The sequence below is a fragment of the Pseudorasbora parva genome, chromosome 5 (assembly GCF_024679245.1).
Source record: "Pseudorasbora parva isolate DD20220531a chromosome 5, ASM2467924v1, whole genome shotgun sequence".
Classification (NCBI taxonomy): domain Eukaryota; kingdom Metazoa; phylum Chordata; class Actinopteri; order Cypriniformes; family Gobionidae; genus Pseudorasbora; species Pseudorasbora parva.
In genome coordinates, this window is record NC_090176.1 from 33951474 (window position 1) to 33974318 (window position 22845).

Sequence of the window (22845 nt, forward strand, 5' to 3'; positions counted from 1 at the left end):
CCATTGCGTGCGCGTGTCCGTTAAGTCCACAAGACCGTAGGGTGTCCCATTCATCATTTAAGCTTAAAGAGCTTTTGCGGCCGTTATGCGCCCTCGATGCGCACTTCTGTTGAGCCCACAAGTTTGCGAGCTACGCAGAGGACTTCTACCCGGCAGTCAAAGCGGCATTACGTTGTGAAAGTGCGGACTCAGAGGAAGACCATGAGGGTTTAGGGTGCCATTTGGGACAGGGTTAGAGTTCACTATTTTCTCAGACCCCTCGTTTTTTTCGAAAAAGCGCCTCCTGCTGTTCTTAATATCATATAACACCCTTTTCCAAATAAGATGCAATATTAAAGTGTAATTTCATTTTATGGTGCCCTAGAATGAGTTGAAACAATATGTTAAATTGTTCTCTGATATCTACATAGAAGGTATGTGGCTTATTTAAGGGCAAAAATTGTCCAGATACAGTTTTACATGTCCATTTACAACCCTATAAATTGTCCCTAGGATGTAATGCTCAGTTTTTGTCTTATTTGGAAGAGTCATTAATGTTAACATTAGAGCTCAGCTCTGATTGGTTTATTTCAGCAGCTCACAGCACAGCAGTTCAGTTGTTCAGCAAAGCGGCTCATGAGTCCTGACCGTCCTGACAGAACACAGACTGACTGAATGACACTTTAAGCAGAACATGTCAAATGGAGATTGCTAAAATGCAGCCTACTTGTTTATTGGAGTTTTCAGATCAAACACGCGCGAGAGAGAGCTCGCGTGCATATGGTTGCCAGATTGGACATGTTTAGGTAAAACACAGGGAAGTATACGTGTTATTTTCACAGAAAAGCTCTGTTTGGGAGATTTAAATTACTGAAATCTGGCAACCGCCAAGCACAAACGCTCATTCCCTCAGACAAAACCAAAACCAGTGAGGACTCGTCTTTTTCCATCAATGATATTGCATGTTTATATAACGTTAGTCACAATGTAGGCTATGCAGTGACTGTGATGTACTCGGAAATACAAGCATGCAAAAACATAAACATATATTTTTACAAAATGAAAAGCCTTGTCAAATGACTATCGTTTTAACTTATATGGTGGAAAAGGTGACGTTTGCTAAAAGGATCGAGTGAGCAATCTGTAAGCATCGTATCTACAGTTGTATTTTATAATACAAAATAATATTACCCTTTGTCATTAGACACACTATTTAGTTGTGTATGGTACTTGGAGTTTCCTATTGTTATTGTACTAGCATCTTGCGTTATCTAGACAATGCTGTCTCTCTAAGAAACTTTCAATTTAATCAAAAATTGTTTAAACAGTCAATAAGTGGATAAATCGCTACTTACTGCTTGCAGGAATACAGTCGCCCCTTTCTCCAGTTTAAGACGCTGAGCGAAGCTTGCTTGAAATGGACCGAGCAAACAAATGATCTTGAATTAAATTGTTGTGGTAGCCGATTATAAACATCAACCCCGACTGTTGACATTTTTCATCTGTGAGTCCATGAGAGCTGCCGTTTTTGCTATCCTCGAGTGTCGTTTGTTTATTTGCAGTCCTGATGATTCGGCTCTGTCAGTTCCGCCTGACAATGAACATGTTTGGACAGATGCAAATGTTGGGGGCGTACATACACTGTAAACATTTTTTGTTGGTTTTTGTTGGTTTAACTTAAAAGTAAGTAAGTAAGTAACCTGGGGCCTATACCATGAAGCCGGTTTAGTTGGCTAGCCAGATATGTTTAAGCTTACACAGCAAAAAACATGTTGGGAGATTTATCACCACGGGTGTTAAAATTATCACTTTCCGGGTGAACATACAGGTCCATCTTTGCTAGTGTTAAAACAACACTGACGAAAGTGTTCGTTATACAAACACTGTGTTAGTGTTTCTTTTTAGTCACTCAAGGTGTTGAGAAATGTATTACTCATAAGTGTACATTTAACACTTTATGGTGATTAATCTCACACACCCAGTGTATTTAATGTTTATTTAATGTAAATACTTAAATACTAAAATGGCACTGTGAATGAAATTTAAAACAATTTATATATATTAATTTATTTTTCCCCCCAAAAAATCAAGTGACTACAAATTTATTTGAATATTTATTGAAATTGTAATATATCAATTCCATTACATTTATGTATTTGGCAGACACTTTTATCCAATGCGACTTACACTGCATTCAATACCATTTTTAATAAATAAAAAAAAACATTTTTGTCAGTTCTTGCTTTCGCCGGGAATCGCTACAGTAAAGCCATTGTAGTCACACATACAATTGAATAAAACAATTTCTTGTTATACTCCAATGCTATAATATCTTACCATGATAAATCTCTACTGCGTTTCAAACAAGATTAAACAAAGAAACATTCCTCAAGTAATGTTTTAATTGAAAATACAAAAATTCAATTCAATTCAATAAACAATATTCCATGAAACAAAAATACTCCAAAGCAGAAAGCAAACTAAAAGACTCAAAATAATCAGGTCACTTTGTGTTTTACTTCAGGTTATTTTTATACCAATACATAGCAAGAAAACGTTATATTAAAAACATAAGCACTAGCCTACTGTTACAGATTTACAATACTACAACTAGAAAAGGCTAGAACTAAGTTGTACAGAAAAAATCGCGCATGGAAGGGCACTAATGCATGTCTGCTCAACTAATACAAAATAAGACGAAAAATGTCAAATAGTATGAGTGTGCAATGTCGTGCAAACAGCGTATCATATGCTGCACACTCGTACTCGATCTTGAGTTTCTATATATTGACTGAAGCAGTTCATGAAGAAAAGCGTGTCCTACGATGTTTTCGACAGAGCGCTGTACAGAATGGTCGGCGTATGTTATCAAAGTACCACGAGAAGATTGCTAGAACACAGAGCATTTCACTCGCAAAATGTTGCAGTCCGATCAGTATGCGCAGCGCCGACAATGATGGACCGTGCTATCCGTGGGTGCTCGGCCAGGGATCGATCCCCGGCGTCACACAAGAAAAAAAAATTAAGAGCAATTAATTCATTCGATTAACGTCTGCTTTCTCATTTGAATGACATTTCAAAACACCAGAATTAACTCGTAGTTACGGGGTGAAAGATATAAACGGTCTTATAAAGGTTGGAAGCCCTAAAGATACTTATGCCAAATGAGAAGAAATAACTATCCAAGTCCAGTGAGTTAAAAAATGACACATAATGTTAATGCTGCTACATTATTACAAAATTAGTACAACGAAATTAAGTCACTTACGTAAATCTCGTCCTCCATTAACGAATTTAGTGTGTTAGTGGGGGTTATTCAGTTATGTTAAACTGAATGGCGGATCAAAAGCGCGCTAAATTTAAACTGAGGTAAAAAAAAAAATTTAAAAAAAAACGCTAACAGAGTTAAGTCAACCACATCGGCTACGTTACTCATTATACAAGCTCATTAATAAATCACAAGTTGATAAGATAATAATACTATACTATACCTTGTCCTTGTAACCGTTGTGTATGCAGGGAAATCCATAAAGATGGAGAGACCGAAGGAGGATGAGCTGGGAAATTTAAAATGCTCTGCACATGCGCAGATGTTGATTGTTAACACCCAAAGGAAACACTGTGCTTTATCACCCAAAGGAAACACTCTGCTTTATCACTAAACAAGTGATAAAGCATATAATATTTGTAAATTAACACCAGATTTTATCACTAGATGCCCAACACCAGGTTTTTATCCCTCAGTAATTTGCTGTGTAGTTTGTGCCAATCCTGGGTTTTAGGTACCATTAAAGTGGTTTGGCTTTTAGCTGTGTTCTTCGCCAAAGTAACTTACGCTCCACGGCTAACCTGCTCCAGGGCAGGTTATGTTCTGGATAAGAGATCTCAACCTGAAATTGGGCCAATCAGGTGTGAGTAAAGTGACACACCTCTGATGCAGTAAAGTCACTCCCCCTGTTTCTGCTCCAAATTAAAGGTCACCACATAGCAAATAGTTTTTAAAGACTAAAATGTCTGAATTTTAACAATGCTTATTTATAATAATATTATTTTTTAATGATTTAGATATAATTTATGTAATTATTATACCCTTAATCAATCAATCAATCAATCAACTTTATTTATATAGCGCTTTTACAATCACGATTGTGTCAAAGCAGCTTCACAGTGTCAAACAGGATAATATTGCGACAAAATTAGATTTGGCTGTACAGTCGTACTGGAGAAAACAGTGATGTTATCAGCTTATTTTAATTTATCATATAGCGACAATGTTGGCAGATCAGTATTATAGTTTATAGAATTAAATAAGACCTAATTCATATATTTTATTTGTATAATAAGTTGAATAACTTATTATATCAATTACACTATATAAAGCCTATATAATCAATTACACATTTATCATTTAAGTAAATCAATAATTAATAGGCACTTTGTTAAAATTAATATTAAAAGCCTATATAAAGTCATACAAATAAGCTTTAAAATCAATAAACAAAGCCATAAAAAAATCTTTTAAAAAGCTGACTGAGCTTAAACGTTCAAATCTCTCTCTATATCAACTAAACTAACTTCATAACTTTTACTTGCATTGATGTATATTTTGTATATTATTTTAGCTCTTTTCTTCTTGCTGAGTAAATTTGTTTAAATTCTTAATATATTTAAATCATGTAATATTCAGCAGAAGAGTGAAATGAATCTCGCTGCTTCTTTTGCGAGAAGTGAATCTCGGTGATCCACAGCGTGTGATTGGCTGCTCACTGCTGATGTCTCACAGCTAAACTTCTGAACTCAGGATCAAAGCCTGAGTTGACAGAGAAAGCTGATGATCAGCATCATGGGACCAACAAAGCCTGAATAGATTGGTTTGGTTTTGTCAACTCAAAACTAATTCTGTAACCCTGAGTTTGTTAATCTACCATCATGGTACAGGCCCCTGGTTGCCTTAAAATTTTGAGTTTATTGAAATTAAATATTTGCGTTGATACAATGAAGGAAATTTGTTTAATAAATAGAAAGTCAAAATATTATTGTATCTGAACCACATACATTTTTTTGATAAATCATGAAAATAGCATTATTTGGCATGTTTCACTGCGTCATCAGAAATAAAACACACACAATTACCCAATATGCTTACAATTTTTTTAAATAATATTTTAATAAAGGTTTAATTAAAAAAAAAAAAAAATTCAATGAACTCAAAATTTTAATGCAACCAGGTAACTTTTTTTCTAAATAATTTTTTACAGTGTATAAATGATCCCCAACGCTTGCATCATGGTTGGGTTTATGTTGAGAAGCATTTATTTTTCTGTGGTGTTTTTTCATGCACAAGATTTACATATGAAGGAGGAGGCAAGCAGGTGTTTGAGACTCACAGTATGTGATGTCCATGTACTGAACTCTTATTATTTCACCAGGAGGTGCCCTAACGTTTTCCAAAGAAATCTACACAAAATAACGATTTTGCAAACATTCTTTGTTTTCTCTGACTAACAATGTTAGTATTTGCTACAATGTTTTTTTAATTCCATTTCCAATGTTTCTTTCAGGTCAACCTATGCTTATGGTCTAATTAACATATTATACATTGCTAACATTACAAAACCTGTTTTTTGATATCTGGAATACAAAGCAAAACTGAAACAAGAATAGACAAAACACCAATAATAAACAAATCTGTACAATTTAAACATTGTATTACTATAATTGTAAACTGTTTTAGTTACAGTACAGTTATTATTTTACCTTATTACACGGCTCTGTGAAATAGTTGATTCTGATTGGTCAATCGCGCATTCCAGCGGTATGTTATTTCCAGATAACAAACGCTCATACTGGTACTATGAGTTATCTTACCGGTACTATTTTTCTATGCTTAACGCTGGCGCCATCTTGTTTCTATCTTGATTAAACAGCCGTGGGTTATAATGGAAGACTTCAAGGCAGGTTTCCTTTATAACGTTTTTAATATAGATATTTTTCTTACACAAACGCATCGATTCGAATCAGAAGGCTCTATTAACCCATCGGAGTCGTGTGGAGCACGTTATTTGACGGACAGATGCATTTTTTATGGACTTCAAACACAACTACAACTACTGCTTGGATTAAGGTTAGCATGGACTTTTTAAATATAACTCCGATTGTATTTGTCTGAAAGAACAATGTCATATACACCTATGATAACTTGAGGGTCAGTAAATCATAGGCTTGGTTTCATTTTTGGGTGAACTAACCTCATTTTCAACATTTAGCAAGGGCATATGGCAAATCTTCAGCAATAGATAAAGGCTTAAAGCAGGTTGGAACTGTTTTTCTTCGCGGAAGCTTTGCGTAAGTGCTAATAAAATATTTAATCTCAAGACAATATTTTGTGTCTAAAAAATTTTTTTTTGAGCCTAGTAGCCGTGTAATAAGTGGAATAATGTACACCCAGCTGGTTGTTATCGCAGAATAAACCCCGACGGAGTGATCAGGACCCCGAGTATATTATCCCTTACTTATGCAATTGAAGATGAAAAGTAAAGTCACTAACACAATTCGTTCTTCTTTTTTTCTTTGCTTTGTCCTGTTTACTGCAAGATGCTGTTTATGTGATGGTTAAAGTAGAGATTTGTTTATTATTGGTGTTTTGTTTATTCTTGTTTGAGTTTTGCTTTGTATAATATGTTAATTACATCATTAGCATAGGTTGACCTGAAAGAAACATTGTAATTGGAATTTAAAAAAAAAAAACTGCAATATTGTAGCAATATAATATCACAATATTTTTCAGAGGATAATCAATCTGTAATTGTATCTCTTCCACGCAAAGGGGGCGCTCTTTTTAAAGCTTAAATTAAGAATAGGACACCCATACGGTCTTGTGGACTTAACGGACACGCGCCTGCAAAGGCCATTGTAAGTCCACAAGACCGAAAGTGCACATGAAGTGTGCCATGTCCCAAATGGCACCCTAAACCCTCACGGTCTTCCTCTCTTTCAAGGCGTAATGCCGCTTTGACTGCCGGGAAGAAGTCCTCTGTAGCTCGCACCCGTGTGGTCTCGGCAGAGGTGCTCATCGAGAGGGCAACAGTATCTGTCTTCAACCTGCAAGACTTGTTACACCCACTTCAAGTTACGCCCCTTCAAGTTACCCCCACTTCAAGTTACGCCCACTTCAAGTTACCTACTTTCAAATTACCGCGAGAGCGATTGGAGAAGTTTTGTGTGCTTTTAAATCGCTCTGGCACGCGTTTAACATAAACCGTATTACCCGCGAGAGCGATCAGAGAAGTTTAAATGCTTTTAAGTCACTCTCGCACTTGCAGTAAACTGAACATACTCGAGTTAATTAAACGGACTCTTAGCTGTTCTAGGAAAATAAACGTCTGAGATGACATGTTAAAATGCTTGTTTTGTCTGTATACAGTAAAGCAAGCTGCAATCTGCATTAGTGGCAAGGTATTTAAAATGTATAGCTAGAACCCATTTTCACTAGCTATTTTGGAATTGGGCTTTGTGAATTTTTTTTTAAATAAATAATTAAAAATGATTTTATTAAATGTTTAAAAATAATATTTTTAAACTTTGTTTCATGTCATTGTATGCCTGATGTGCTCAATTCATTTGTGACCACACTAATGAACAGCTAAATGCAAAATGCAATGCTGTCAAACATCTTATGATACTTTGAGAAATTTATTACAAGCACACTCATCACATAATCTTTTAATGAAGAGCAACACAATGCAGGTTTATGTAAATCCAATCTGTAAATTCTGGCACTAATATTGTCATATAAAATTAGATTGTGCCTCCAGCCGCATAAAAACAGTCTATGCTTCAGTATCCTGCAAAATCATTTTTAAAGCAGAACCCTCAAAGTTTTCCTCTTTGTCCACATTCCAGTATCCTTCACAAACTTTGTACACATCATCTAATTGAATGCAGCGGGAGATCAGATAGGGAGTTCGGTAGGTCCTTCTATACTCCTCTGAAAATGCGTTCCAGTTTACCACACCTGTTGACAAAAGAAGAGAAAGGTTCATGTTTAAAATAAAATACAAAATTAAAAAAAAAATGTACTGTGCCACCACTACAAGAAAATTCAGAAATGAAAAGAACACTTAGGCTATTGCCTAAAACAAAAAGCATTGTAGAATAGCATTATAGCATAGTGTAATGTTAATAACGTAGAGAATGTTATATTATGTACAAAATAATTTTAGCACTACAACCTTGACTTGAATCATAACTTAGGCCCACACAGACAGATAAAGGACAAATGTAGAATCGTCACACAAAAGCACCACAACTGCACAAAACTCACAGAGGAAAGTCATAAACTGGTATAGAAAATAATAAATGAAGGGGTTAATTTGTCAGGGGGCGCTCGCGAGCACACTTCGGAGACGTAAAATGACAAATGGGACACCTGCGGTCTCGTGGACTCAACGGACACGCGCACGCAGCGGCCATTGTAAGTCCACAAGACAGAAAGTGCACATGAAGTGTGCCAGCCATTTGGGACAGGGCCTGTGTCGTTCTGCATTACGCCAGTAAACGAGTTCTACATGGATGAGAACGGAAAATGTAGTTTTACAACATTGAGTTTCCGCTGTTTCTCAGAATAAATAGGTGATCTATAAAACTGCATTTCCCAGAATGCACCACATCGTCAGTCGGCGTAAGGCTGTGTTGCCAGATTGGGTCATTGGGTGTTCGATTTGAAAACATTGCAAAGGTTCCGCCAGTAGTGGGCCCTCGTGCAAGGTAAGCAATGACGTACATCCGAATGAACGAGGCAGGGGGAAGTTAGCAAGGGAAAGGAATAACAAATTGGACATTAAACGCAACCCGGTTCTGGGCAGATTTTGTTCATCTCAAACGTGTTAATATTATTTGGACAGTGACTGAGTTGGGTGGGGTTTTGATAGCGTTCGCGCTGGAAATTGTCGACTCGATCTGGCAACACTGGTGTAACGTTCAGTCTGCCTGTGCCTGAAACTAAAAGGAATGAGTGCAATTCAAAACCACTGGAATTAACTTGCCAAGTCTGAAACCTTCAGGTTGGTGATATTTAAAAGATTATGTATCTAGCCCCATGTGTCTTTGTGTTACTTAAGATTTAAACTATGTGCATGACATTTGACAGTTTGCAAGGGGGACGAAACTTTCTGATTTGACAGGATATGACAATGTGTGTATCAAGGATGTGCAATATATCGAAATTATCGAAATACCGCAAATCTACAAATGTACATAATATGCAAGGCTACTTCAACATTGTGATTACACACACAGTTTTATGTCAAAAGGGCTGTCTTGATGAGTATTCATGTAAACTCATCATATTGACACGCTCTAAATGTGACTGGCAGCTAGTACAGTAAAGCTGCCACTGTCTGTCAAACAACAGAAGAAAAAAAATCACTGTGCTGTTGGCTAAATAACCTTTTGTAGCTTCTATCAATGTATTTAATTCATATGAAGACAGCTTTTACTGTTTTTAATAACAAAGATACATTAAAATAACAAGAATAATTGTCCTTAGTTCAGGAGTTTGTTTACCTGGATGTTCTTGATGTTCAGTTTTAGGTTGATATAACTATATATTACCAAATCAAGCAAAGAGTTTTTGGTGTTTAAATGTTGGCATTACATTTTTTGTTTGTTTACATTGATGTTAAAATTAAATTGTCAGATTTGTGACATTCATTTTTGCTAAAACGCTGCTGGTCACTTTCAGAAGTTTTTTAAATAATTAAAAAAAATAATTTAAATAGATTTTACACACTAATAGCAATATCGTAGCATATTGAATATTGCATTATTTAACCAGATATTGCATATCGCATTTTTTTTTTTCAATATCACACAGCCCTAGTGTGTATTTTTTGTGTTTATATGTGTGTGTGTGTGTGTGTGTGGGTGTAAGCTACAGCCTATATAATGTGTAATGAAAAACAACAACATTTTAGGTCGAAATGTATTTTTTATACATCATAAGTGGTCACTTTTCTTATAGATTTTAATCACATTTCAGGCTTCACTAAGTTCATTTCAAATGCTGCTGTGCTGTGTCCAATGAATTGTAGAAACATTTCATCTAAAACTGCATTTTTAGAATAGTGTGATGTTCAGTCTGGAGTAGCATGTCACAACACAGGACATGTCAACTACTCAAACATGTCAAGTCAAGTATTCATTTCTCTTTCAGGTGCATCATGTGGACACGTGTGGGTCTTATGAGTTCAGTTGCCCTCGGGTCAATGTTTTGGTTTCACAAGAATAAGGTTGAACCCTCTCCATACGAGCTTAAATTAATTCAGGTTTTATTCAGACATGGGGCGAGGACGCCACTGAAATCTATACCAGATGTGTTGGAGGTAAGATTGTTTTTTTGTTTGTTTTTTGTCTGTGAAACCAAGGGTAAATTGTTTAAATGTCTCAAAATCATTTGTCAGCCTTAGTCTTAACAGTATGCCTTTTTACTTAGAGACAGGGGCACTGTCATATGTCTGTAATAGTCTACATGTTGATGTCAATTATATCCAGTGTGATGCATTGTTTCTGCACCCCTAGGCACAATGGGTCCCTGAGCTACTTGAAGTGCCCGCTCACACAAAAATAGACTATATGGTTACAGACCTACAGGGGGGACCCAGACCCCCAGCTCCTGTGGAGGACAGCTACAGGGCCAAAATATTGACTGTGAGTTGTGTTTTGAGTTTTGCACACAGGATTAGAAAAGGTCCAGCTTGTGGTTTGCCTTCTGACATTTACCATTAGTTTAAAAATGATCATAATTCTAATGAATAGGTTTGGTTATTCCAGTCTTTTCAGAGCAGTCAAATATTAATGTTCACATTAGAGCAAGGATTGGCAACGTTGGTCCTGGAGAAGTTTAGCTCCAAGCCTAATCAAACACACCTGAACAAGCTAATCAATTCAGGATTACTAATTTTGCATCCCAGTTCACTTACTATCCATCCTAAACAGTTTTGGGTGTAACTAGTTACTAAGTAATTAGTTGCTGTAATTTAATTACCTTTCCCTTGAAAAAGTAAAGCTGAGCATACACTGTGCGATTCATATGCGATCTATGTGATCGCATGCGATGTAAAGCCAAAGCTCATGATTTATGTGCTCACACTGTGCGGTCCAGCCGTCGAGCGTGACTTGTCTGCTCACACTGTACGGGTGTAAAATGCACCATAAAACCTCCAGTGCCTTGTTTCGACGATAGACCATGCTGTATTATAGAGAGATAGCCTATCAAATGCATCAGCTATAGATATCAAGAGAATTTAGTTTCAACAGTGACAGGATCCTAGCCTAGAAATCTAGACGCACCCTAGCGGCAGCAAATTTAATTTGCCCGCAAGTGTCGTCTAGGAACTCTCAATACCCTTCTAAGCTGTATTCCTTAGAATCTGGATGGCCCAATCACATCGTGTATAGAGTCGGCGGGCGGGGCCATAATGACGACGGCCGAGTTGCGTTTGCGTGCTTCTAGTAAACACAGAAACTAGCGAACGGTGGTCTTTCGAATCAGCTCTGACCGCGACTCTGGAAGACTTGGAGTTAAGCTTTTCTCTGAGAAAAGAACAAAGAGCGGCACTGAAATCATTCTTAAAAAGGGAAGATGTGTTCGTAGTTTAGCCGACCGGATACGGTGAATGTTTAATCAGTCAGCGAGCTCTGCTTCACCTTCGTTGCTCTGGTTGGTGCAGCGCTATCCTATCGCATGCAGAGGGAGTTTGAAAGACCCCTTGATGTGGGTCTGGCTTGTCAGGCTAACAGGATCCATGTAAGCGTCAGAGCTGTCCGTAAAAGATGACAAAGTAGTATGTCTCAAAGCTTATATACTCTTTCTGCTACACAATCAACAGTATTTTCTTTTTCTTCAGAAAAACAGTACATACTTTTAGAGTATAGTATAAATAGGCGAATTGGGACGCAGCGTCACTGTATTTTTTATTAACACGGTTGGAGCTAAATTCTGCAGAACAGCAGCACTCCAGGGCTGACGTTATACATCCCTGTTCTAGAGAATTGTGTGCATCCAGCTTTGTGGCAACAGTTTGGGGAGGGTCCTGTGACAATCGTGACAATGCCCCTGTGCACAAAGCAAGGTCAAAAAAAGATAAAGGTTTATTGAGTCTGGTGTAGAAGAACTTGACTGACCTGCAACAAAGCTCAGACCTGAACCCCATTGAACAGCTTTGGGATTGCAACCAAAAGCCCTTCTCCCAGCCAGCATAAGTGATGCGTTTGTATCTGAATGGTTGCAAACCTCTGCAGCCATATTCTAACATATTATACAAGCTTTCTGTGAGAGAAATGAAATGAAATGAAATACCAAACTAAAGAAAACTGGTGAATTTCCCCCAAGTTGGGGACTAGTTCACCACAGATGTCCGGTTAGAGACATGAAGAAGCAAGAGGTTTCTTAAGTTCTTTGCTCTCTATTTTTAGCACATTGCTGCAAATCGGTACATTGCTGCTTCCATATGTTTGTGTGTGTGGTCTAGAACAAAGCATATAATAAAATAATCAATATAGCATAATAGAAACAATTACTTAACTCAATAAACATACTGAAACTGTAACAGAAACACTTAAAACAACATCATGTGAATACATGAACACAAATGAATTATTACTTCTTCAGTGTCATTAAACATGTGATATATACCCAACCAAACATAATAAATTCAGTTCATCAAACAGATAACAAAAGCGGAAGTACAAAAAAATCAGCTAACTTTTCAGACAATATGCGCACACATCAAGTGACGCTAACACATAGTCTGTTTGATACCATCACTCCATTCTGAGCTATTTACTAGCATTAAAAAGCCACCTGCTGGAGATGGGCAGAGCATAACATCTTTGCATTGCTGCTTTGACAGCATTCTCTGACATTGGTTAATTGCCAGAGCAAGTTTCACAGACAGAAAATTCAAAATATGGGCCTTTTTAACAGCTGCCCTCAGATTTCTAAAGAATGAGGAAATCTGCCACAGGTAAAATTGGTCCTTAATTGTCACCTCAACAGTTCTGATTCTATTATCCACCCCAGGGAATAGAGAAAGATGATTGAGAGATCTCACCAATGGGCCACATGGCCCTGGGGAATTGAGGGTCCACAGTCATAACTGTAGTTCCCATTTTTATATCGGGTTACTCTAGTTGCCATTTGCTACGAGTCTGAAGACCAGGCAAATAGAACTTAATAAACCGCTTCCAAAAGTGATCTGCTAGGACTTGGCTATGACACCAACATCAACTTCAATTTACTTTGAGGGTATATCACCTGAGGAAGGGATGAATCGGGCCGCCCTATAAGGAACTAATTCAACAAATGTCTGTCACAGCTCCCTTTCCCCACTTAAAATTGGGCTATAAAATGCCAGAGGGCCATTAGGAAGGACTCTGTTTTAAGTCTTCGAAGGAGGTCAATGTACACTGAATTGAACAGAATACCCCAGTGCTTCTCACTTCTGCTTCCAATCTTTACCAAGTATGGCCCAAAACAGCGAATACCAGTAGAATAGAAGGCCGGTTTGAATAAACGTAGCCTGGCTGGAGGCAGATCAGCCATTCTGGGTATCTGTGGATACTTACGAAACTTCTGATATTCAGGACAATCTTTGCTTTGATAACATCGGATTGCTGTGCAGCATTAGTCAATCCACACAATGTAGAGTTTCTTAGTTCAATAGTATCATTAAGAGAGGATGTGGGTGTACCCGGCCACTGATCAGATGAGAAATGAAAGAATGGTGGAGATATTCCATTGACTTTGTGGCCTTAGTTTTTCCAGCCTTTTACCTCTGGTGATATCATCTGCCTGGTTATTGTCCACATAGCGCCATTCACAGTGGTTGGTAAGGTCCTGAATCTCTGTCACTCATGTACCAACAAAAACCTTGAATCGACAGGATTCTGATTTAATCCAAGTTAAAACTCTGGTGGAATCAGTCCAAATAAAACTTGTTGAATGGGCAAAATCAGTTCATTCTGCAGAATCCTGGCTAACTGGGCACCTGTTAGGGCTTCACATAGTTCTAACTGAGGGATTGACAAAAAAAATTTGGGAGCCACTCTTGATCTGGCCCCAGTGAATGTGACTTCCACTTCTCCCTGCTGATCTTCTGTCCGAAAATAAGCGACTGACCCATGCGCTGACTCTGACGCGTCACAGAAGATATGGGTATCTCCTTGGCTGGAAACATCATCCTCCGGTGCACTGCAATAGCATCTTTGTAAGACTATCTCTTGTAGGTTACTGAGCTCCTCTGTCCATCTGTTCCAAGCATTCACTAAATCCTCAGGTAGCATGGGATCATCCCAATCTCTCTTTTTGTCCCATTGTCGCTGCACTATTACCTTGGCACGTGTGATGTAAGGGATGATGTAGCCAAGAGGATCATATTGACTGGTGAGCACTTTATAGATAATGCGCATAGTAACTTCCTGGCACTCTATAGCATGAAGCTTCTAGGACAAGGTATCAGTTTGACAGTTCCACTGGAGTCCGAGCACTGATTCATGATATAAAGCATTACCCATGGCAATCCATTACTCAGCACTGTCAAACCTGGATGCCACTGGTAAGTGACTGATGGTGGAAGGCGCATTACTGGCCCATTGCCTGAGTTTGAATCCTCCTTCTGCAAAGATACTCTGGAACTGGTCTACCATGTGCCTTGCTTCTTGAGGGGAGACTTTGCAGGTAATTGGCTACATAAAATGCCTTCAGTAGAGCATTATGTACTTTTTCCTCAGGCTGACTGTTTTCCAGGATATGCTTTTGCAAAGCAAAGACAGCGCAACATGGACTACTAGTGGTCCAAAAGGAAGGACTTGCAATTCATAGACTATGGGCTGCACTTCTCTTTTTTGATCTCTTGAAGAAACTGAGGAGTGGTTGATCTTCAGGAAGGAGTCTTATCTGGTGGAAAATTCCTTTAATATCGCTGCTAATGGCGACTGAATGTTCTCTGAATCTTAGTAGCACAGTCAGTAATGAGGAAGTCATATTCAGTCCGGGAAGTAACCGTTCATTGAGGTTGTTTCCTTGAAACTGGAATGAACAGTTAAAAACCACCCTATGCTTCCCATTATCCAAGCGGCTACCTCCCACGGTCTCTGTTGAAGCCAATACGGAAGTAATTTAAACTACAATTACTCGACAGGCCACTAGGGACAGGCTCCAGAAGGGAGCAGAATCTCATTGAGCCCCATGTTAAAATGCCCAACTTTACAGCAGAAAAAAACATATTCAAAGCCTGGTACAAATTGTGACTAATTTTGCCCTTCATGACAGCTGTGAGGGGGGTGATTTTTTTTTTATAACTCATTCATTTACATTATATAAAGCCTTAAAGCTCTGCATAATTAGGGGCGTGGTTACTTTGAATGACAGGTGGATAGCCATTTATCCCCCATCTATAGTCATTGCGTCACCTAAGCTCTGCCCACATCCCACCTCTTTGCCCATTTTCTGTTATCCGGGCGTGACGCTCGATGATGCACTGGCAAGATGTCGACGCCCAGCTCGTCTCTACTTTACGCTTCAGAATGGCTTATCGGAATCCTATGGGTGACGTCACGGACCACAAGTCCATATTTCTTTTTACAGTCTATGGTTCAACCATATAATGCGGGATATACCAATTTACTGGAGTATCTTCTGCCCCTGACTGTAGTTCAGCAATGTAACCCGCCTGCTTTAGTCGTTTAGTTTCAGCCTGGTAAATAGGTACTTGACCAGGAGACTTACTGAGGCAATACTCTAGGATTCTTAGATGAGGCATTACTGCTGCTTTAGGCGCATGAAGAGGGGGCATATTTGGAATTTTGAGCAGTGCTGCTTGACAGCATGCTCTGACATTGGCTGATTGCCAGAGCAAGTTTCATAGACAGAAATGTCAAAATACAAGTCACAATGGGCCTTTTTAACACAAACGGTTTTGGAATGAAATACTCAGCAAACATACTGTATGGGTCCATTGTTTGGATGTCCACATAGTTATGGCCATACAGTGTAATTTCCCAGCATGTTTGTGTATCATTTAAGTGCATGTTTACAATGAAGTGGATTGATGGTAAATGGCAGTGTCAGACATCATGCAAACATTAGCATACCAAAATGTTAAGATGGAAATTGTGCCCGGTTGTCATATTAAAAAAAATAATGACACTGACTTTTGCTCCTGCTTCCATAGGGTGGAACTTATCCAGGTCAGCTGACCACGGTGGGCATGCAGCAGCTTTACGATCTTGGAGTGAGGTTAAGAAAGAAATACATAGAGGAAGAGCTCTTCCTCACACCTTCTTTCAACCCTAAAGAAGTTTAGTGAGTGCTGTTGACGATTCTTTATTGAAACATTTATATTGTTTGGCACCATTTGTGCTACTGACAAAAATGACACTTTAAGTTGTATTATATTGGGGAGAAAAAACAAACAAGTTAACTACATTAGTTAACAAATGTATCTATTAAACGCACGTTTGTTCATTTTAACATCTACTAATAGATGTTCAAATCAAAGGTTGAATTTATTAAAATTATTAAATGGACCTGAGCTTAAATGCATTGTTTATTAACAGTAAACAGTTTGCATTGTTGAAAGATTAAGAGATACTGTAACAAATGATGTTAACTATTGGGACTAAATTATCCTAATTTATATGAATCTATGTATGGCTCTGAATTGCATCATTAAGCTAAATGAATAAGATAAACTATCTGACGTTGATTTACAGCATTCGCTCTACCAACATTGTACGCACCATTGAGTCGGCTAAGTGTTTGGTGGCAGGACTGTTTCAACAGGAACAAACAGGTAAGGTGGCAGCTCAGCAACGCTTTATTGTGTGGTTTTAGTTGAGTAATGGATGAGATGAGCATGACACACTCCTGTGTTTGCCTTTCCGTGTTTGATTTTCTCCCACTCTAAGGTGTTGTGTCCATCCTCACTGATAAGGCAGAAAATGAAGTTCTCTATCCCAACTATCATGGATGCAAGCTGCTCAAGCAGCTCATGGGGTAAAACCTGCTTTATTTTCATTATAATGATGACAATAGTCAAACTTCATATAACCATTTACACTGAACTATAGCTCACAATGGAAAGTTAATTAGGAAATATTATTATTATTATTAGTTGGAGAATAATAATAATACATTTAAATAAAGAAAAAATCTAACTCCAAGAATTGAAAGAAGTACTTATTCCTAAATGATCATATATATAATTGAGCCTTCTTTATGTTTCTTTAATTATTTGTTTATTGAGGTTTGTACTTTTTTTGTTAAACAATATTCTAATACAGTTTTTTTCAACTGCTTACACACATTTTCCAAAGGTTTCCTCTTTTTTTCAAAACTTAACACACAAATTCAAGAATTCCACACACAAGATGCAAAATGCCTCACATCTCTTTCAAAATGAAACAACACAGTCAAAATATCGCAAACATATTTCAAAAGCAAATATTTGTCTTACGTTGTAAACACCTTTACCATAATGTTATATTTTTGATTATGTCATATACACACTGTCATTCAAAACCTAAAGCTCTTCTTTTAAAAGCTCACATGTACATGAATGAATGTAATTGGGAGAGAGCTGTTGAATATATAAAGTAAAAACAAAAGCAAAATTGAAACCAAACTTTTTATTTATGTTTTTATTTTTATTTTTTGCTCTTTGTGGTTGTAAATGTAGTATTAGTGTACACAGTTTGAAAAGAGAAAAAAACACATCAAAAATATGTAGTGTTGTAGCATGTAGTGTAAAACCAAACATAATGTGTGTGCTTGCATGTGGAGATGGTTGGGTGTATCTAGGCTCCATCTCTCCTCCGGGCTGGGTCCGGCCACAATACTTCATCCACGTCACATGCTATATTCCTTCTTGCCAGACACCGTGGAAAGAACCTTCTTGTATGGCGTATCCAACCTTGGATGGAGGCAGCATCAGTGTCTCCACAACTCCTCTTACTCTGTCTGCATTGTTTGCATCCATTGTCCAAAAGCTATTACTTGACCTTTGGCCTATTTATAGGCCACTACTAAAGATATGATTGGTTGTTGTTAAGTAAAGCAACAAGTGTTTGCACATGTGAGGAGTTAGTGTGAGGCACTGATGAATTAGTGTGTCATTTTGATTGGTTGTGTTTATAAAAGGAAATCAAGAAACTTCCTGTCAGATTTTTGTGTGTTGCCTAGAAAATTGTGTGTTGTGTTTTGCAAAAAAGTGTTTAATGAAATTGAAAACTGAGTAAATGGCCAAAAAATAGTGTATGGTTTTGCAGATTTAGTGTATGGTTCTGGTGTTTGAGTGTCAGGTTTTAAAAATTGTGTGACAAGTAACAATTTTGTGTGTAAGCAGTTGAAAAAAACTGTAATAACAATATACTCTATTAGCAGAAAACATTAGACCTTTGCTTTGGTCAAATACACTATTGTCCAGAAGTTTTAGGTTGGTACAATTTGTTTATGTTTTTGAAAGAAGTCAGAAATACAGTATAACAATAATGTGAAATATTATTACAATTTAAAATATCTCTTTTAGATTTAAAATAAAAATAAATCCTTTGATGACAAAGCTGAATTTTCAGCATCATCACTCCAGACTTCAGTGTCACATGATCCTTCATAAATCATACTAATATTCTGATTTGATGCTCAAAAAACATTAGTTTTGCTTAATATCTTTTGTGGAAACTGACTATTATTTTCAGGATTCAGAGTTCAATAGAAAAGCATGTATTTGAAATCAAAGTCTTTACTGTCATGGTAGCTAAATAAAATATACTTGTTTCTTTAAAAAGAAAAGAAAGAAAAAAATCATCTGACCCTAATCTTTTGAATAGTAGTATAAATGCCCAATAATGGGTTGTGACTGGTTTAACATCACGTGTCTGTGTTTGACTGTGGTACATCAAATGTAGTCATCGTTGGGCTGATTTAGCCACGCTTCCTGACATTGCTGCAGACCTCCAGAGAATCCAGAGCTCCTTGGGTGTTGATCCTCATCAGCATCTCGACTTCATCCTCATTAGAGATGACATGGTGGCCAGAGAGGTAAAGTGCCCCCTGCTGATAAATTTTACAGATGCATCTGCGTTGGCTTCGTTTCTCAAATACAGTATTGTTATATTATTGATCCTAGACCCATGGCCTGCCATTTCCTACAGCTCTGGAGCACTGGAAGAGTATCATAGAGCAAAGAGCAGTGGATATGATCTTTCATGTTTATGAGCCCAGTAAGAGGTGAGGGGCCAATGAATCCTGCTGTAGATTCTTGAGAAGAGAATGTATGAAGTTGCTTATGGTTTAAGGTCTCTGTAAATATGTTTATTTGCTTTTGTTTGTCCTCAGGCAGAATTTACAGATGTGCGTGGGTCCGTTTTTCCACATACTCCTAACCAACATTGAGGATAAAATTCAAGATACAGCTTCTAAACAAGACAGGTATCTTCATTTTCAACAGTGCATCTATTGTTTCATTACTTGACTTCTTTTAATGTTTTGGTTATAAAAATATTCTTGTGCAAACTTTTTCAATCTTAGAGGGGTTAGTTCACCCAAAAATGAAAATACTGTCATTAATTAATAAAAATATAATTAATAAAAATGAAAATACTGTCATGTCGTTCGACACCCGTAAAACCTTTGTTCATCTTCGGAACACAAATGAAGATATTTTTGTTGAAATCCGATGGCCTCAGTAAGTCCTCCATTGGCAGCAGTGACATTTCCTCTATCAAGGCACTTTTAGACGCACTTAAGTGACGCACCATTTTGAGCACTACACCAAGACTTAAAGCACAATCAATGTAGAATTCAACAGCTAAGATACGACACGTCTTCCTCTGCTTGTAAACAAATTTCCTCGCTTCCGCCAGCTCTACTTCATCTCAAATGTCCAGATGAAATACAAGAACTTGTCAAATAAAGTCATTGATTAGATTTCCTTTCTGCACAAAAACTATTCTTGACACTTAAAAAAATGATTGCAGAACCACTGTAGTAAAATTACGTCTTTAGTGCCTTTTATGGGTCTTGAGAGAGGAAATGTCATTGTGGCCAATGGAGGCCTTTCTGAGCCATCGGATTTTAACAAAAATATCTTCATTTGTATTCCGAGATGAAAAAAGGTCTTACGGGTGTCAAATGACATGAGGGTAAGTAATTAATTACATGATTTTCATTTTGGGGTGAACTAACCCTTTAAGTGTCCAAAACTAAACTTCCTCTCTACCTGCTATTTCCAGACAGTAAATGCCAGTTACAAAACTTGAGAGGTGCTGCCTCACAGTGGCCAAACTCAGAGGTATCATGTCTTGAAAACAAGATCTTTAGAGTTGCTGTTTGTGTTCGTTTTTTGTTGTTGCAGAAAGTTGTTCCTGTACTCGGTGCATGACACCACACTGATGCCATGTCTAATGGCTTTGGGGATTTTTGACATGAAATGGCCACCATATGCAGCTGACATCACACTAGAGCTGTACCAGCACCGTCAAACTAACCAGCACTTTGTTAAACTATCATACATTGGCCAGGTAAGACCATTCACACAGTTATCAGGAAGTAAAATGCTTAACATATGTCCACTACATTTCAAAAGCTTGGGGTTGGTATTATTTTTAAAAAAAATATATATATATATATATATATATATATTATGCTCACCAAGGCTGTGTTCATTTGTTCAAGAATACAGTAAAAACCTTTACATTTAATTAACAATAACTTGTTGCTTGTCAATAAAGGGTTAGTTCACCCTCATGTCATTCCAAACCTGCAAGACCTTTGCTCATCTTCGGAACACAAATTAACACATTTTTGATGAAATCCGAGAGCTCTCTGACTTCTCCATAGACAGCCATTTAATCATTTAATGACATCTTTCAAGGCACAGAAATGTAATAAAGACATAGTTAAAATAGCACATGTGACTACAGTGGTTCAACCTTAATTTTATGAAGCAACAAGTATACATTTTGTGTGAAAAAAAAAAAAAAAGTAATGATTTTATTCAACAATTTCACTCTTTTCAATAAATTAATTGAAAGTTAAGGGAACCGCTTGAGTGATTTTGTTTAGGGTAATTGTTTTTACAATTACCCCAAAGGCAGGTTAGATAGTAAGCAAAGTCTACTTAGACAGGAATACATTTAAAAGAAATAAAACTTGTGATTTGTTTAAATATCTGATCCTTCTGCTTTACGAAACACAATTTTGGCTGTTTGTAGCATTATCTTTTTAATGTGATAATACACTGTCAAAATTATTATTTAGTGTTATCATGTAATTTACAGCTGTGTTAGGTGCTGGAAAAATCTTTAAAATGGACTTTGAAAGTTTTTGAAAAGTGCTTGACTTTGACCTTTGAAAAGGTGTACGAACCCTGTAAGAGTAAAGCACTTCTGCAGAATAAAACCGAGGGTAACGCAGATATGACGCAATTGACAGGCGACTCCCTCAACCGTTCCGGTTCCTTGGTTAAAATAGCAATTTTCTTACAATGTACAAATAGTTAAAAACATTTGAGATATTGTGAGAACTCAACTGAACAAAATATAACACTGGCCTGGTGGCAAACATAATTCATAGTGCACATTTCATAGCCTATTAAAGTAATGTGCAAGTAAGGGCTCCCTATATACTTTACAGCATTATCTTAAAGAACCTTTTAGTTATAATTTATTTAAGGACAGACACAATATGTTCAGTAAACCACTGTTTAATAAAAATAAATAAAAAGCAATTATATATTTAGCTTTCTCTCCCCTGCTGTACCGAACCATGACTTCAAAATCAAGGTATTTACCGAACCGTCAGTTTTGTGTCACGTTACACCCCTATAAACTGCATAGGAGACTAGCACAGACAAGAAGAAATTCTTGAATACAGTCGTTATATTGTTTGATTTTGCAGACAAAGTATTCTCTTCAGAAAATTAAGGTTGAACAAATGTAGTCACATTAACTATTTTACTGATCTCTTTACTATTTTTCTGGACCTTGAAAGTGTTAATTAAATTGCGGTCTAAGGAGGGGTCAGAGAGCTCTTGGATTTCATCAAAAATATCTTGATGAGTGAAGGTTGTGCGGGTTTGAAACGATACGAGAGTGAGTAATTAATGACAATTTAAATTTTGGGGTGAACTTAACCTTTAATCATCTTTCTTTGCTTTAATTGTATATCTGGTTAGGTCTTTTTGTGTTGTCTGTCCACATTTAAAGTTGTTATTGATTATACCTACAGGACCAAAAAATCCCAGGCTGCAGTGATGTCTACTGCCCACTGCATGAATTTAAGAAGGCAATGGCTGTTTACTCTCTACCTGATGAATCTTACCATGCTCTCTGCAACAGTGCAGATGACCATCCCAAAGTCTGACCTCTCACAAACTCTGCACCAAAAAAAACTAATGTTCGGGTCTCTTCTACATGGATTCAAGTGTTCATAATAACAAAAGAGCAGTATCAGAAGTCTTATGTTTAAATTATGTCAAGTTCTTTGATCACAACCAGAGAAACAAATGAGAACATGTTTATCTGCAGTGTACAATTCATTCACAGGCTGTCATAATGTTAAGCATACATTTCACAGCAAAACTATTGATATTGATGTGTGTGACTATTCAAATGGGAGTTTGTGTGTAATTTCTTCATTGGGTGCCTTTCATCTGAAACTGCTACAGATTTTGTACAAGGTGATATGCAAGTCAATAAGGTGACATTTGTTTTACATATTTACAATTGATATGAACATTAAGTTATGATATAAATAAAATGTTCTACATTTTATGGTAGTTTATTTGTGTAACAAACCAAAATGTA

General features: G+C 37.1%; 1 protein-coding gene across 2 annotated transcripts; it reads left to right on the forward strand.

Annotated features, from left to right (window-relative positions):
• Positions 1 to 8697: 8697 nt before the first annotated feature.
• On the forward strand, positions 8698 to 22810 carry acp6 (acid phosphatase 6, lysophosphatidic). Of its 2 annotated transcripts, none has more exons than XM_067443963.1 (11): positions 8698 to 8745; positions 10193 to 10361; positions 10558 to 10686; positions 16212 to 16342; positions 16753 to 16832; positions 16948 to 17035; positions 18946 to 19078; positions 19167 to 19267; positions 19376 to 19468; positions 20394 to 20559; positions 22268 to 22810. In XM_067443963.1, exons 2-11 carry the CDS (start codon positions 10200 to 10202, stop codon positions 22400 to 22402), a joined length of 1218 nt encoding a protein of 405 aa, XP_067300064.1. In that variant the 5' UTR covers positions 8698 to 8745; positions 10193 to 10199; the 3' UTR covers positions 22403 to 22810. The 2 variants fall into 2 exon arrangements, with proteins under 2 accessions (XP_067300064.1, XP_067300063.1); XM_067443962.1 differs by lacking the exon at positions 8698 to 8745 and adding an exon at positions 8752 to 9041.
• Positions 22811 to 22845: the final 35 nt, after the last annotated feature.